The 17,054-nt window shown below is 45.0% G+C and overlaps 1 protein-coding gene across 1 annotated transcript in view; it reads left to right on the forward strand.

Moving 5' to 3' along the window:
• Nucleotides 1–981: 981 nt before the first annotated feature.
• The window catches only part of LOC117365125 (F-BAR domain only protein 1-like), a 116,893-nt gene continuing 100,820 nt past the window's right edge, over nucleotides 982–17,054 (forward strand). The window contains 2 exon segments of the mRNA XM_033955114.1: nucleotides 982–1,587; nucleotides 14,139–14,235. Of these exon segments, the coding sequence (XP_033811005.1) occupies nucleotides 982–1,587; nucleotides 14,139–14,235 (703 nt within the window).

The raw sequence follows: 17,054 nt of genomic DNA on the forward strand, positions 1-17,054 counted from the left end.
CCTATCTTAGGATAGCCCCACGATCAGGTTTGGCCCTAGAACATGCCATTGATGTAGCTGCAGGAGTAGTGGATCCTGATTTTCGGGGTAACCTAGGGGTTGTATTAGTCAACCAAGGGAACGCAGACTATAGCGTTAAGCCTGGCCAACGTATTGCCCAAATGATATGTGAGCGCATTTGGCACGCAAAGTTGGAACGTTGGACCCATCTCCGGGACACAAAGAGGGGTCAAAATGGGTTTGGCTCTACAGGGAACACAGAGGGGGCCGAGATTCAGGGCACTTCCCCGGAAGGAACCCAGAAGAGTGCTGACACTCAGGGAGAAAACCTAGGGGCTCTCAGGGAAGATATTAAGGAGCTGAAAGGGGATCTACAACAGATAAGCGCCCAACAAAGGGAGGAGTGGAAAAAAGAGCTGGAAGCAGCTCAGCACCAGTGGTCAATTTTGATGAAGAAACAGGAGGAAGGCCATGACACTCCTACCCAGGGGCCCCCTGAAGGTTGGTCTAAAAAACTCACAGGAGACATTTTAGACCAATGTCAGCAAGAGTCTAAGAAACTTCAGAGTTTAGTGACTCAGATGGATGACCAGGTACAGCAGGTTAAGATACAGCTTGCTAGTAATTTGTCCCAACAACAAAAGGTTGTCCAGAATATAAAAGACCTTGAAATAGTATGTAAAGCTTTGACTGACAAACAGCAGGAGTCTGAAAAGTGGTCAAAGCAAAATCACATCCCTAAAGAGCAGGTGGAACAACAAAAACAACAGGTTAGCCTGATACAGAACTCTTTAAAGGGATTGGAAAAGGGTATGGCAGACATTCAGGGTCAAGTTAATAAAATACGGGACGAAGAATTGGGTAGTATAGCTGAGGTTATGACTGCCTTAGCCCAACAAGTTACCGATATGGCAACTGAGGAAGAGGAGGAGGACAAGAGCTTAGAAGCCAAGTATGGCGGGCCGGTCTTGCGATGGCCCGATGACTTCAGGGACCCTGAACCACCACCAGTTCAGACAGGCAAGAAAGGCGGTAAGGCCCGTAATCGCTATTAGGCTTTCCCGTTTGCAGGAGAACCCGGAGGAAGTTAGACCATGCCCGGGTGGTCATGGTTTAAGGGGGAGGGTATGTCACAAGCCCGAGTCCAATGCCGGCCTTGTGCCAGGGAAGAGTCACAAAAATCACTCCCTGAAACTAGTCCGGGCTGACCATGTTATCCCTGATAGGCAGGAACAAGATCAGGAAGCACAGGCTGTGTTTAAACCTGAGGCAGAACACAGCCTGATGAAAACTGGTAAGGGCTCTTTAAATCCTCCATTTTGTGTCAAGCTGGCTAAGCAGGGGAAAAGGAAAACACAGCTGAAGGAAGTTCAGCCCCGGAGTAGGGCTGGGCGTGGTACAACAGCTTGGCAGCATTTAGAGGGCTGGCTGACCAAGAGGAAGGGAGACAGAGGAGAAGCTCTCAGGTGGAAGGAGCCTCCAGGTCCCCCTGAGAGCAGGGACATTGAAATGCTGGACACAGAATCAGATGATACAATCCTGCTTAATCCTGAAGGAGAACCTATGGATTGCAACTCTTTACCAGAGGTGGGAATCTTGGAAGAAATGGAAATTAATTAATGTGGAATTGTTTTTTTTTCCCTAAGTTTTGTTGAATGATTCCATTTCTGTTGAACATAAGGATTTATCTGAAGTATGCTAACTAAGGGAATGTATGTTAGCCTAAGCTGTGTCTGCATGAGAAGTTTTTGTTTTTTTTTTTGCTTATCAAGAGTGCTGCTCTAGGAGGCACTGTAGCAAGTTCCTTTTAGGAACTGGGAATATCCTGTGAGCTGAAGACAGGATTTATACAATGCCAATTTATTGAATAAGACTCTGAGAGAGTCAAGGACTATTATGAGACTCTGCTACACCTGGGACATTGATAAAGAACTTTGGCACCGATATCCAGACCAGGCTGGCTACTAGGATATTTTGTTTGTACTATTTTTTTTGCCAAAGATCTTTTTGGAGTATATTTTCTTTTGATGCATTTTCCTGAGAATTGTGAATCGAACAATAAATTTGATTTTCATTCCTTAACTTACCTGTGTGAGGCCATTCTGATTAAACTCATAGGTTAAGTTCTGCACAACAGGGACTTCCTCCTTCTTGAGGAAGCACGCTGGAGGAGAATATTGCTAGCGTGAGCCGGTTACTGCGAGCTTTGAGGACCGGCCACGCTACAGTATATGGCTGGAGGCCAGCCTACACATGACAACCCTGATCCAATGGATCTTCAAAAAGGCTTAGGGCAAACTCAGCTTGGTTACAAGACATCAAACCCTACCTCTCCCACCGAGCAATGTCCAATGTAATCATAATCCCCAGTAGTCACTATCTTTGACTACTGCAATCCAACCTTCCTGATTGCACTAATCCAAAGTGCACAAAACACTGCAGCTAGGTTTCTACTAGGTAAAACTACACACACGAGTCCCACCCTGCTACTGAACGAAACCCTGCACCAGCACAGGCTTAGTTCCCACCCTCCAAGAAATTGTAGCATCAATGACTCCTGTTCCCTAAACAGAAGAGCTGAGCAAAACAATAGCAATAATCAGGAGTTTGCTGCCTAATCCCCAGACAGGGAGGCTGAACAGGACATGGACCGGTGGCTCAGCCACATACCGGGGAGCATACCATACCACTGCTTTATTTCTAAGCCAATGATATTTCCAGATGTTAAAAAGGAGCCTGTGACTTAAAGGCCTTGAGAAGCCAGTATAGAGAGAGGCAGGCTCTGCAGCTAAGACAGCTAGATCCTGTACCCCGCGTCAGGTCATGGCTATCCTAAGCATAAAGGGCAGGGCTGGGAACAGCAAGAGCAGACTACGGGAACTCCTCACAGCCATTTCCTAATGGCTATCTGCACGGGGCAGGAGTGTAGGAAGATCGCTCCTGCCCCGAAAACCAGCTAGACCACCAGGTAAGGCCGGGATGCCGGAGGGAAGACAAAAATATGGGGTTTTTTTTCCTCCCCCCCCAAAAAAAATAATTGTGATTATGTGAAATCGCGAGTAGGGAAACCGCGAATGGAGAGGGGGAAGTGTGTGTGTGTGTATATATATATATATATATATATATATATATATATATATATATATATATATATATATGACATGCTACATGACATGCTACCCATCCAGAGCTAGCTAAGCCTTCCCCCCCATGTCTTAATTTCAGACTATCTATGGACTTTTCCTCCAGGAATTTGTCCAAACCTTTGTTAAAACAGGTTGATAGTCTGTCTTGCGGTCTTGCGCGGGCAGATAATTGCACGCAAGGACATCAGGGCACCGGGATGAGAGTTCATTTTAAAGTGCTTCGAGGAGGGGTGTGGGGGGAACCCCCGTAACGAAGTTTGTTGTGTGGGCGCTGCAGTTGTATATATATATATATATATATACAAACCTAGGGTGTAGCGAGCCGGACCAGGGTGTTTGTCTTACCTAGCACTAGCTGGGCAGCCTATTGGCCACATCAGTAGAATCATCATCTCCTCGCCCTCCCTGGCGGGGACCTCCGGGAATGGGTCCACCAGTGTGGAAGAGCAGGATGGATGTTTGCGGCTTCAGGCAGGGCCCCCCTGCTCCCTGTATGGCGGCATCATGGCAGGTCCCGTCTGCAGCCGCAAACATCCATCCTGCTTATCCACACTTTCCTGTATTCCTGGCCCAGCCCGTCTCCGGACTAGGGAAACGCATGGTGTAAGGAGGACAGACTAAAAATGGATAAAACTTAAGCAGAGTTACAGAACAAAATAAAAGTGGCTAAAATGGCTGTAGGCAGTAGGTGAGACGAGCCTATGAGCAGGTAAGTGCAAGATAGTCTCAAAGTTGCAGTCTCCAATGCTCGTAACTTCGGAGTGGTGTTCCATTCAGAATTTTCATTAGCTACGTATAGTCAACGCGCTGCTAAGACCTGTCACTTCTATCTGGTGTACTTTTGACTTGCATAGCTTTAAATGGAAGTGAGGTGAAAACCCAGCTATGTCAATGCATCCTCCTCTATGTAGAAACCTATAGCATCCCTACTCGAGTAGGGGTGGTGTGTGTATGTGTGAAAGTTGAGGGCACACCACCAGAATTGAGGCCTTCTCCCCCCACTATACCCGCATGCCACGTTGACTCAAAATCAATTTTCACGTGGCCTGTGTGCCACCCTGAACAAGATGAGTCAGAAACCCTCCATTAGACGGGTTTGATGTACCTAAACGGCTGCCTGTCACTGTAGAATGGAAGTGTGATGGCTGGCCTGACCCCCATCATGCGTAGCTTAATTGGAGTGGCAGGAGCTCACATGTAGATGGATTTTAGCTGACAATGTAGGTGGGGGGGGTGGACATTAGATGAAAAGCCTTCTTTCATATATTGCTTTTATAAATATGTGTAGGTATTTGTCTGGACAGTGCTCTCAATAAAGAGCATGGCTGGGTTCATATGTCCGGACATCTTTTTACCCTGGTAACAAGGGTTGATGTGGATGTTACAATCTGTGGCCCTTACTGTGCAAAATGAGACAATGCACAAAAACATTCTTGCAACCGTTGTAAAGATAGGCAGGAATGATAGAGAACCTAGGAGCAGCATTATGCTTGGTCAGTGTGAGCTACAAACATTTGAATAGCCTTACTGGATCAGTCCAATACTAGGCCCTTCTCACAGTGTCCAAGGCAGCTCCCTAGTACCAGAGCAAAACCCAATGAGTAGCAACATGACATGCTACCCATCCAGAGCTAGCTGAGCCTTCCCCCCCCCCCGTCTTAATTTCAGACTATCTATGGACTTTTCCTCCAGGAATTTGTCCAAACCTTTGTTAAAACAGGTTGATAGTCTGTCTTGCGCGGGCAGACAATTGCACGCAAGGACATCGGGGTACCGGGATGAGAGTTCATTTTAAAGTGCTTCGAGGAGGGGTGTGGGGGGAACCCCCGTAACGAAGTTTGTTGTGTGGGCGCTGCAGTTGTGTGTGTGTGGAGGGGGGGAACGGCACATTACAGAGGAATCATGCTTTTTCAGGAACATGTTACATTTTCTACGTAATGTGTGTGTGTGTGTGGGGGGGCTTTACACCTTAAAACAAGCTAGTCTAGTGTTCCCTATCTGCTTACTCTATGCTCTGATCTATACCTACAGCAAGCATATGGTTGTGCATGAAAAGAGCAGTGGGCTTGAGTCATCACTTCCACCTCTGTACCCAGTGTGTGGGTTCAAATCCCATGGACACTCATTGTGATTGTATGCAAATCATTTTATCCTCCCCCCTCCCCCCCCCCCCGACAATCTCTATACCCATCCCTCTCATTCATGCCCTGGCAGATACAGTAAGTACTGCTGACACAGGACTGGACAGCTCTCTCCCATACCCTTGTCCAGCCGACTTTCAACACCTTTTTATATCCCTCCCACCCCCTCTACATACCAGTTATGTCCCTGGTCATCTGAGCCCTGCTCGTAAAGGGCTGCTAGCTAATGAGAGAACTGCCTGCTGCTGGAGCACCAGGGATTTCAAAAGTATTGGAGGGGGGGAAGGGAGGTGGGAGAAGGGAGCTACACATTAGTAAAGTTGCATGGCCCAGGAGATGGGAAGGATTTCTCCTCTCTAGGGTTCACAGATTTTACTTTGTGCCATACCAGACCCCCCCCCCCCCCCCAACATCCACCCAGGCTTGCCCCATTATACCCTAGTACCCTCCTCCCAAACCATCCACTGAAAGGTCACTTGGACACACAAAGTCAGAGGCGTGAAGAAAGTACAAGAGTTTTATTTACAGCATGCCAGACTCTTGTGCAGTGAGCAGCCTGCTTATAAGAGTACCAGAAACAGGAAATGCAAGAACTTTTATGCCCTTTTCACCAACTAATATATTCAAAATCTACAACTTCTCATTTGTTACTTTTATAACTTTTCTACAATTATTATTGGTCCTAAGCCAGCACTTGCGATAGGTTCAGGGGTACAACTTATAGTCCTATAGGAAGCTAGTTCATTTACCTGCTTATCTAAGCCTTGCAGTTCTGTTACATGTTTAGGAGGGCAGGGTACATCATGGCTCAAACTCTTATCTATTTAGCTTACAATGTGGTAAGGCAGGGACATACATTTCAAGCAGATGATGTCAGCAGATTGTACAGTTTCCAGCTATGTAGGCCAGAGCAGTATTTCAAACAACAGTTAACCATTTCATGACCCTACACCACCACTGCCTACTGTCATCAAGCAGGAGGACATCTGAGCATGCACAAATGCAACCTCATGATGTCACACACACACACACATGGCAGTTTGCATTGCATGCACAGATGCACACCTGCCTGATACTATTTTGAGTTCACTAGAACTATGGCACTAGTTTCAGTAGTCCTTATTCCAGTATAAGTCCAGAACTATTATAAAAAGTGTATACTGGATAAGAATCTTAACCTTGCAGACTCATGAGTGGATAAATGAAAAAGCCTCAGCCCCACCACTCCACCGCTGTAATATCTTGTTACTGCGGGAAGAAATTACGTGGTGCAATCATCATTGGCTATTTCATTCATTTATAAGTGCTTTTTGTTTAAATAGTATGTTTAAATAAATAATTTATTAGGTAATAGTAAGCTGTCAGTTGTTTCGCCACTACTTCCTTCTGAAGTACCAGAGGATCCATCAAACGCCACTTTTTTATTGTTGTTAACATTATATATCCCTTTCGGGTTTCCCTTTGTTTTATTCCCCAGTGGTTTCTTCATCCAGGTATATACCCTGTCATACTGGTAATCACGTTCATCTCGCTTGAATTTTTTTATTTTATTTATGCGTAGGGAATCTTTAAATGCAGAAATCATATCATCTAAGTTCTTTCTTTTCAATACAAGATCTTCATTTTCAGATTGTTGTTCCGATTGAATCGTGTTTTCAATATTCTTAATCTGCTCCCGCAGCTCATTTTCTACATTGGAAGTAGTTTCAACCAGTAGTATCATCAAGTCTCGACTACATTTATTTAGAATAGCAGTCCATTTATCCATGAACAACTTGTCCATGGTAAACGTCTTCGGTTCTTTAAGAATTCGAAGGCCTCGGGGAATCATGCTCTTACGTAAATACTGTACAAGAGTACTTTCATGCAATTCAGCACGAGTCAACCTCTTCCAAGCATTCTCTAAATCATCCCAGGAGCTAGTCATCAATGTGTCACCTCCTTCATCCAGCAGACATGGTCTGAGAAGAATCTGCTGGAACTGTTCTTCCGTATAACCTTCAAAACTGCCCTTATATTGAGCCATGTTTCTTTTGTCAATACAAGTCCACTGTATCAGGCTCGAATATTTTAGACCTCTTTAAATATAAAGCACTAGAACAATAACTAAAGAAAGTCTTAAAGCATTTGTTAAATATTCAGGCTAGCAGACCTCAGAAGCATCCTACTGTATGTCTATCATCTTCAAAGAACATACAGATCAATTGGCACCCATGGTCGTCATAGGCCTCTATAACATTTTTTTGGTTTTTTATATATATAAGTATAAATATTTGAAATATCAAAAAGTATCAAAAAGTACTCATCTTTCATCTACGCGGGTGGGGGTAGGCCAGTGGCGTACCTAGGGTATGTGGCACCCGGGGCCCATCATTTTTTGACACCCCCCCCCCCCCCATGTAAAAAATTTTTTTTTTTTTTTTTTTTTTTTGCAATAACCATGAAATGGAATAAATGGTCAGAATAGAAACAGAAACTGTCCCATACCACTATTACTCTGAATGTAGGGACAAGAGGGTCAGCCTCAAGTTGACCGCCAGAATCAACCTGGTCAGCTCTTCTGCACCGGATCTTACCAGGGGCAAAACTAGAGCTGGTGCTGGGTTTGTCACAGTATATACTGCTTTTCAGATACTGTCCCTTTTTCTCATTTGTGTAAAGGTATGTAGTGATTTACTTACCAGAGGGCTTATACTAGAGAATGACACGGGGAAAAAATCTGTCACCGCCCCGTCCCCGGCCCACCATCCTCTGCACCGCCCCGTCACCGCCGTTCCCTTCACTGCCCCGCCACTGCCATCCCATTCACCGCCCCGTCACCGCCACTGCCATCCCATTCACCGCCCCGTCACCGTCCCCGCTGCATCCATATAAGCCTTAGTACTGTAATATTTAGCTTATTCCTTTCTTATAAATCAAAGTTCCTGCTGCTGAACTAGAGAAAGAGATATTCAGCTGGCAGGGCTTTGTTTATAAATTTTTATCAACACAACTAATATACTACTTTATCCTAAAGCAAAAAATAAATAAATAGAATTTTTTTTCTACCTTTGTTGTCTGGTTTCTGCTTTCCACATCTTTTCATTCAATTCCTTCCATCCACTGTGTGTCTTCTCTCTGCGTCTTCCATTTGATGTTACTGTGCCTCTCCCTTCACCCCCCCCCCAATTGGTCTAGCACCCATCTTCTTCCCTCCGCTCCCCCATAGTCTGGCATCTGTCTTCTTCCCATTCTGTCTTCCACATTTCCCTTCAAGGTCTGTTCCTCTCCACCCTCCTTCAATGTCTGTCCTATTCCTTTCCACCACCACCCTTCCCTCCCTCCTTTACCATCTGTTCCTTTCTACCACCCTTCAGCTCCTCTCGCGTGGCCTATCTATCTACCTTCCTCCCTCTTATTTTCATGGCACGTTACAATGTAATTTGTGCAAGCCACTGGAGCCTGTGAGCTCGGTCCCTGTCCCATCCCCATAAACCATCTCGCTTCTGTGCTCCTATTTTCCCCATTTCTAATATCTCCCCTATGTATCTGCCATTGCCCCCCCCCCTGTGTCCATATACCGCCCCCATGCACATAATTTCCCCTCTTTCTGTTACCTTCCTGTGTCCAGATTTCCCCTATCTTCCTCTTCCATACCAGTGTGTCTCTTCTTTTCAACCCCATCTAGCTTTTTTCCCTCTTTCTTCCCCCCCCTGCTTCTAGCATCTGGCTCACTTGCCTGTCCTTCCCTTTCTTTCCTGCTGTGGGTTTTTCTTTCCGTCTTCATCCCCTTGGCCCAGAATCCTTTTCCCTTTCACTCCCTCCTTCCAGTTTGAGCCGGGAACACGGGCGATCGCACGGTCCCCGCAGCCCCCACCCGCCTGCCCAATCGATCCTAGTGTTTAGCCAGCTCTCTTCCTTCTCCTCACCTTAGTTTGCAGGCTTTCTTTTTCGGCGACCTGCACGCTTTCCCAAAGAGCCACGCACGCGCGGCTGCTCAGTGTTCAATCTTCTGTTCTGCTGCAACTTTCTGTTTCTGGTTGCGTTGGAACAGAAGATCGAAACTGAGCAGCAGCGGGTGCGCGGCTCTTTGATAGCGTGCGGGTCGCCGAAAAAGAAAACCTACAAACTAAGGTGAGGAGAAGGGAGAGAGCTGGCTAATCACTAGGATCGATTGGGCAGGCGGGTGTGGGCTGCGGGGACCGCGCGATCCTTCATGCCTCACTGTGGGGACAAGACCATTCACCGCTCCACGGGGCGGTGAATGGCCTTGTCCCCGTCCCCGCAGTGACTGCTAGTTTTCGTTCCCCGTTTTGGCGGGTTACCTGCGGCTAAATGTGGTGGCCGCGGATAAACCGCCACCGTGTCATTCTCTAGCTTATACTCACCTGGGGGCTTTGATCACCCTGCTATCCCAATCATTCTAGTTTAAAGCCTTTTTCAGTAGGTTAGCTAGTTTGCTGTTGAAGACATGTCTTCCCTTCTTTAATAAATGCACACCATCCTTGCTCAGCAGCCCTTGGAAAATCATCCTATGTTCTAAGAAGCCAAAACGCTCTCGACAACACCATCCGTGCAACCACGCATTTGTCTTCAGGATGTAAGCTTCTCTGCTCTGATCTTGACTACACACTCGAGTGAAAACTATAATATGGAATCAGCCAGTAGCGTGCCAGTGATTTCACCTTGTGTTTAATGTGCCTCTTTCTTATCAGCCCTCCAGACCAGATGATTTGGGTTTAAACTCTTCTGCCAGTAGGTGGAAGTGAGAATTAATATTTTGCATTTTGTAGCTGAGGATCTGTGATTATCATTATTGATTTCCCTCCACTTTCTAACTGATAAGCCATTCATTACTCTTAATTTAAATTTAGGCGTTTATACACTGCTGCTTAAAACACATGTAAAATAAAATTAAAATAGATATTGATTAGATATAGATTAATGACTTTTTATATCACCACTAATTTTCCAGTGATCATCTCTCTCTTCTCCATGCATGTTTCCCTCCCCTCCACCATATGAAGGATTTCTCTCTCACCCCTTTTACCTCTTTATTTCATCTCTCCCTTCCTCTCCTCCATCCCAACAATTCTACCTCTCTCCTTTCCCCCCATGTGCAGCATCTTTCCTCTCATCCCCCTAAGCAGCAGCTTTCCTCTCCCCCATTGCCTTGTGCAGTAGTTTTCCATCCCTCCTTCCCATCCCCCTGTGCAGAAGCACCTCACTGACGTTCCAACTGTGAGACCTGACATACCTCCGAGGCCTCCTAAAGCAGCAGCAGTGGCAGCTCTCTGAACGGGCTTTACAGCCTGTCCTGCTAGGGCTTCCCTCTGCCACATCACTGATGATGTCATCAGTGATGCAGCAGAGGGAAGGCTACAAAGCAGTCCATTAAGAGCGCTACCGCTGCTGCTGTTATAGGAGGCCTCGGAGGTATGTCAGGTCTCACCAGGGTGGGAGTCACTGAATAGTGAATCCGATTTTCTCCAATAAATTTACTGACGTGACTCGGTGAATCAGGCAGCACTATTCTGCAGGAGATTTTTTCAGTAAACCAATATGGTCAGGTTTCTTAAGTCTGTTTTGAAAAAAGTATACTGAAGATGGAATTAAACAGAGCAAAACAACCAAAAGGTTTTGCCGACTCCAACACCACTCACTGTGAAATAGAAAGTATCAGAATTCACAACAAGGAAGGAATCTTGGCACAGGGTCTAAGACACATCTCCATGCTGTTTTACACCTTGGCCCTTGAAAAGATGTGGTTGAACAAAAGGGTTATTCTACTAGAGTTAGATAACCTCCTGCATTCTAAAAAGCTGCATATATGAGAGAGTGGAGAATTGTTACAGGTTCACATTTCCACTCTTGAATATTAGGGATCAGGATGTTTTGCATTTCCTAAGGGAGTCAAACTGTATTTTGAATCCTTTCTTATGGTTGATTATTCCCCTATGGGATTTAAGTTTAGCTGTTTTTTGGTGGTATACAGTGGCTTTTAAGTATGCCTCCTGAAAAGATGTTAATACTAAATATATTTCTGGTTGCCATCTGTACAGCTAGGAAGATTTCTACCATCGTTGTGACCCTTAATTTTATCCCTAAAAATACTACAAATCAGTCTAGTTCCTTTGTTTCTCCCTGATATATGTGAAAAGAAGAAATCACATTCAATCAGTACATTTCCTTACCAGTGTTACATGATGTCAAGGACATATCTTGCATACTTAAGAGAACAGAGGAGTTCAAGAAAACAAATTGGGTTTTTTTATTTTTTGCGGGAACCTGTAGAGGAGAGTTGGTGATGGTGATAGTAAACCAGGTGGATTAAAGAGGCTATTGCTTCTGCTTAACATTCTTTAGTGGAAATCCGGTTTCAGAAGGCTTGAAAAGCATTCTACTCAGTCTGAGCAGAGCATGTCTTCATTATGCCTCAAGAAATTTGCAAGGCAGCTTCCTGGACTTTGCTGTATTCTTTTGACCATCATAGGCTTGATGATTGTGCTTGAGAGGATGCAGCCCTTGGGGCCAAAGTTCTGGTTTTAGAGCTTGCTGCTTCCCTCCCTAGATCCAAGTTTCCAAGTTTATTATATAGTTTGATTAATCGCCTATTCAAAGTTCTAGGCGATGTACAAATTGTTAATAATATCTAAAATATGGGTAACATATTACACAAACATACAATATATCATATTAAATTAAAAGAAAAAAGAAACATTCTTAAACAGAAAATTAAATCATTTGAGTTAAATAATTTATACATACAATATTGAGACAAAAGGAAAATTATTTAGTGGTTACAATCATTATTAAATTCAATATATTAAGGTAAAAACATTGGGAGGGGAGACAAAAATGATTAAAAAAGAAATATTAGAAAAAAAGAGTTAATAGAATTATTTATTCACTAAAAGCATCTTTGAAGAGAAACTTTTAAGTTTGGTTTTGAATTTATCTAAATTTTTTTCCTCTCTTATATACAGTGGAAGATCATTCCAGGACTGAGGAGCGGTTATTGAAAAAATAGTATGACGCCTCATATTAATAACTTTTAATGAGGGAATGGCCAATAAATGTTGATCTTGTGATCTCAGTGATCTAGAAGTAGAATAAGGAATTAAAACTCTAAAGATAAAAGCAGGAGTTTTAAATACTAAAGATTTAAAAGTAAGTAAGCATAGTTTATATAAAATGCGATGTGCAATGGGGCAAGTCACTCAGTCCTCCATAGCCCCAGGTACGTTAGATAGATTGTGAGCCCACCGGGACAGATAGGGAAAATGCTTGAGTACCTGATTGTAAAACCGCTTAGATAACCTTGATAGGCGGTATATAAAATCCTAATAAAACTTGAAACTTGAGCCAGTGTGATTCCTTAAGTAATAGTGAGACATGATCAAATTTTTTAGCTTTGTGAATAATTTTAATAGAAGCGTTCTGAATAATTTGAAGATGTCTAATTTCCTTTTGTGACAAGCCTTTAAATAAGGCGTTGCAATAATCGATTTTGGAGATTACTAGAGAATGCATTAGAATATTAAAGGATTTTGCGCATAAAAATTTGGCCACGGATCGAATTTGGCGAAGTCTATAAAAAGTAGATTTAACCACTTGGCTTATATGATCGTGGTAAGATAATTTATTGTCAAATATGATTCCAAGAATTCTAATATTTTGATTCATCTGCAGTGGAATGCCTTTAATAGACATGGGAAAAAGAAGTGTACTACAGTCCTTCCATGGAAAGAGCATAACGTTAGTTTTATGAATATTTAAGGCTAGTTTATTAGCATCTAGCCAATGATGAATTTGATCCAGCTTGTCATTTATTGCTACTATTTCTTGTGGATTATTGGGATCAATTGGATGTAATAATTGTATATCATCTGCGTAGGCAAATACCGAAAATCCAATGGATTGACATAAAGTCATAAGAGGAGCAAGGAAAATGTTAAATAAAATAGGAGAAAGTATTGATCCTTGAGGGATACCATAGGGTAATGAAAAACTGTTTGAGGTCATATTATTAAACACATTGGAGGAACGGTTTTCAAAGTAAGACTTAAACCAGAGCAGAACTTGATCAGTCACACCAATAGATTGAAGCCTATTTATTAAAAGGGTATGGTCGATAGTGTCAAATGCAGACGAAAGATCAAGTGAAATCAATATGACAGAAGTGTGGTGATCTAAATGGTATAATATAGATGTTGTCATACCGATTAGAGAATGCTCTGCTTTGATATGGCCCAAACATCTCATCTGGTCTGGAGGGATTAGGAAGGAGAAATTTAGATCTTACCTGCTATTTTTTTTCCCTTGCATCCCTTCAAACCTGTCCAGAACCCACCCTTCAAGAGTGTTTTTCCTTTCTGCATCTGTTAAGCTTGAGTGTCAAGAGAAGCATTCTTTTCCAGCTGCTTTGCCAGTGCAGACTGATTATTACCCAAAATATCTCTCACCCTTTTATGCATTCTCTCCAAACGTGTCAACAAAAAGTCCTTCTTTCAGCCATTAGCTGAATCTCAGATACAGTAATTAGATTCAGTCTACAGGGCCAATGGCAAAGAATTCAAAAGTGCTGAGGCAGAACACAGAATCACATCTGTTGAATATAAGCGGTTAAAGGATGTTTGGATTGTCTGTAGTATCTGTCATACTGAACAATGAGCATGATGCTTGACCTAGGACACAGAAATGCAATTTTTATATTTATAAAAGGGTCTTGCATGCCAGTGTGTGGTGGTCACAGTTGTTCAAAAGGGCAAAGCATATTAAAGAGGGTTTCTACTATAGCACTGGGATTCTGCTGTGTCCCTCCCTCCCCTCTGTAATGCCTTCTTTCATTCTTCTTTTATTACCCTTACAGGTACAGGAAGAATTCAAGCAAAATGTGGAAAACTGCAGCACTGCAGATCTGATCCGAAGGTTCATTGAGAGTAAGGGGACTGGCAGAGACAAACCAGGTGATGGAGAGAAGGTGGTCTGGGAAATCCTAGAGGGTGGGGTAGAGATTGAGAGGGGAAAGAGTTGGAAACAAGCTGAGAAACAGCTGGAATTTTTCTTGTAGTGGGGAGAGTATAGTAAGTTAGGGGCTGAATACTTTTGAGGTGTGAGTGTATAGGTTAGGATTTGACTTGCTGTATTCTTTGACCACTTGATTGGCATCAACAGAAGATCAGATTATCCCAGGACAAGCAGGCAGCATATTCTCTACATGTGGGTGACGTCATCTACGGAGCCCCCTAGCGGATGTTCACGCAAGCAGACTTGCTTGAAGATCTTGACTTTCAAAAAGCCTTTGACAAGGTACCGCACGAAAGACTGCTTAAAAAGCTGTGGAGACACGGGGTGCAAGGGGAGGTCCACCGATGGATCAAAAACTGGCTGGCAGACAGGAAACAGAGGGTTGGAGTGAAGGGCCATTACTCAGACTGGCATGGGGTCACGAGCGGAGTTCCGCAGGGGTTGGTGCTGGGACCGCTCCTGTTCAATATATTTATTAATGACCTGGAGGCGGGAACAAATTGCGAAGTTATTAAATTTGCGGATGACACCAAACTCTACCGCAGGGTTGAAACCATGGAAGACTGCGAAGATCTGCAAAGGGACCTAACGACGCTAGAAGAATGGGCCAAAAAATGGCAAATGAACTTTAATGTAGGGAAATGCAAGGTCATGCATGTAGGGAAAAAGAACCCGATGTTCAGCTACAAAATGGGAGGGTCATTGCTAGGGGTAAGTAACCTTGAAAGAGACCTGGGAGTGATGGTGGACACGTCTTTAAAGGCGTCGGCACAGTGCGCCACAGCCTCAAGAAAAGCAAACAAAATGTTGGGTATCATTAAGAAGGGTATCACGACCAGGACGAAGGAGGTCATCCTGCCACTGTATCGTTCAATGGTGCGACCGCATCTGGAGTACTGTGTCCAATATTGGTCGCCGTACCTCAAAAAGGACATGGCGGTACTTGAGGGAGTCCAGAGAAGAGCAACTAAACTGATAAGAGGTATGGAAAACCTCTCATATACTGACAGACTGAAAAAGCTGGGGCTGTTCTCCCTGGAAAAGCGGAGACTTAGAGGAGACATGATAGAAACCTTCAAGATCCTGAAGGGTATAGAAAAGGTAGACAGGGACAGATTTTTCAGATTACGGGGAACCACAAGTACAAGGGGGCACTCGGAAAAATTAAAAGGAGACAGGTTTAAAACAAATGCCAGAAAGTTCTTTTTCACCCAGAGGGTGGTGGACACATGGAACGCGCTTCCGGAGGCTGTGATAGGCCGGAGCACGTTACAAGGCTTCAAAGAAGGTTTGGATAGGTTCCTAGAGGATAAAGGAATTGAGGGGTACAGATAGAGTAGCGGTAGGTTATAGGGATAGTCTGGGACCATTGCTCAGGCAATGGGCCTGATGGGCCGCCGCGGGAGCGGACCGCTGGGCGAGATGGACCTCTGGTCTGCCTCAGTGGAGGCAACTTCTTATGTTCTTATGTTCTTATGTTCTTATCTTCAAGCTTGCGAGTGTACCACGCATGCGCAAGTGCCCCTCCCGCCCGACTCAGGGCATGCGTCTCCTTATCATGTCCTCAGTTCTAAGTTTTCCGTGGAGCCAGAAGCCCTGCTCCCTTGCTTTGCGCAAATTCGTAATGCCTCTTTGCACCGCGGCTTGCTTTTCTTGTTTTCGGGTGAGTCTCTGTGCTGCGCGTCTCGGTTTTGTTAAGTTCCTATTTTTCGACTGAGTGGTCGGTTTTTGTCAGGCCGTCTGGCCTTGCGGGGCTGCGGCTATATTTTTTCCTATGTCCCGGCCTCCGACCGGGTTTAAGAACTGCACCAAGTGCAACTGGGTGATCTCCATCACCAACCCCCATCGTTGGTGCATGGAGTGCCTGGGTGCTAATCATCGAGCTGAGTCTTGCCCACGTTGTGCTACCCTCCAACCGCGGGCTCTTCATTGGCCAAGATTCTTCAACTTTTTGGCCCCATGGAATCCGAGAGAATGGCCTCTACCTCGGCCCCGGTTGTCGGGGCCTCGGCTTCGAAGGCCTCGACCTTGATGAAGTCACCCTCGGCCTCGAAGGCTTTGACCTTGGCTCCGTCTGTCGTCCTGGCCTTGGGTAAGTCTCCTCTTCCTTCCTCAGGTGTGCTGGCGAAGAAGCCGACCCCGGAGTCTCTTGCGAGCACCGCGTCCTCGGCCTCTTCGAGACATCATTCTAAGCGTGCCTCCTCACGTAGGGAATACTCTTCTTCGAGGTCGCCCCAAAGGCACACACTGCTGCACTCCGTCTCCAGACTCCTCTGGTATTGTTACCTATGTTTGAGGACATGCTTAAGCTACCCTTACCACGCAGATTTCCTCTGTTCTGGGTCAACTGGCCTCGGCCTTGACTCGGCCTTCATCTGACCAGCCTGGGCGTTCTCCCGCGGTTGCTCGGGGTCCGGCCCACAAGTCTCGCCGATTGTCCTCGAGCAATTCTTCTCCTGATTTGAGGCATGAGACTTTCAGGGTGTCCCGGGCGGGACTCCGGACTATGGCTTCCATGTCTTCGAAGCCTATACCTTCTAAGCGGCAGCGGACTTCCCCGCCTCATCGGGGCGGGTCCCCGGCCGCCCTTACCTCGGGGCCCCTTGTGGTTTCATCATTGGGCATGGACCCTTGTCTGACTTCTTCCCTGATGATCTCTTCGGGGCGAGGGTTTTTTGTTTGGGCGCCTGTCGGGGATTCACCTTTCACGCCGACTTCTCCGAAGCTTCGGCTGGTGGTGCCTCAGACGCCGGGGTCC

Source organism: Geotrypetes seraphini, chromosome 8, assembly GCF_902459505.1.
Source record: "Geotrypetes seraphini chromosome 8, aGeoSer1.1, whole genome shotgun sequence".
In the NCBI taxonomy this organism is placed as follows: Eukaryota; Metazoa; Chordata; class Amphibia; order Gymnophiona; family Dermophiidae; genus Geotrypetes; species Geotrypetes seraphini.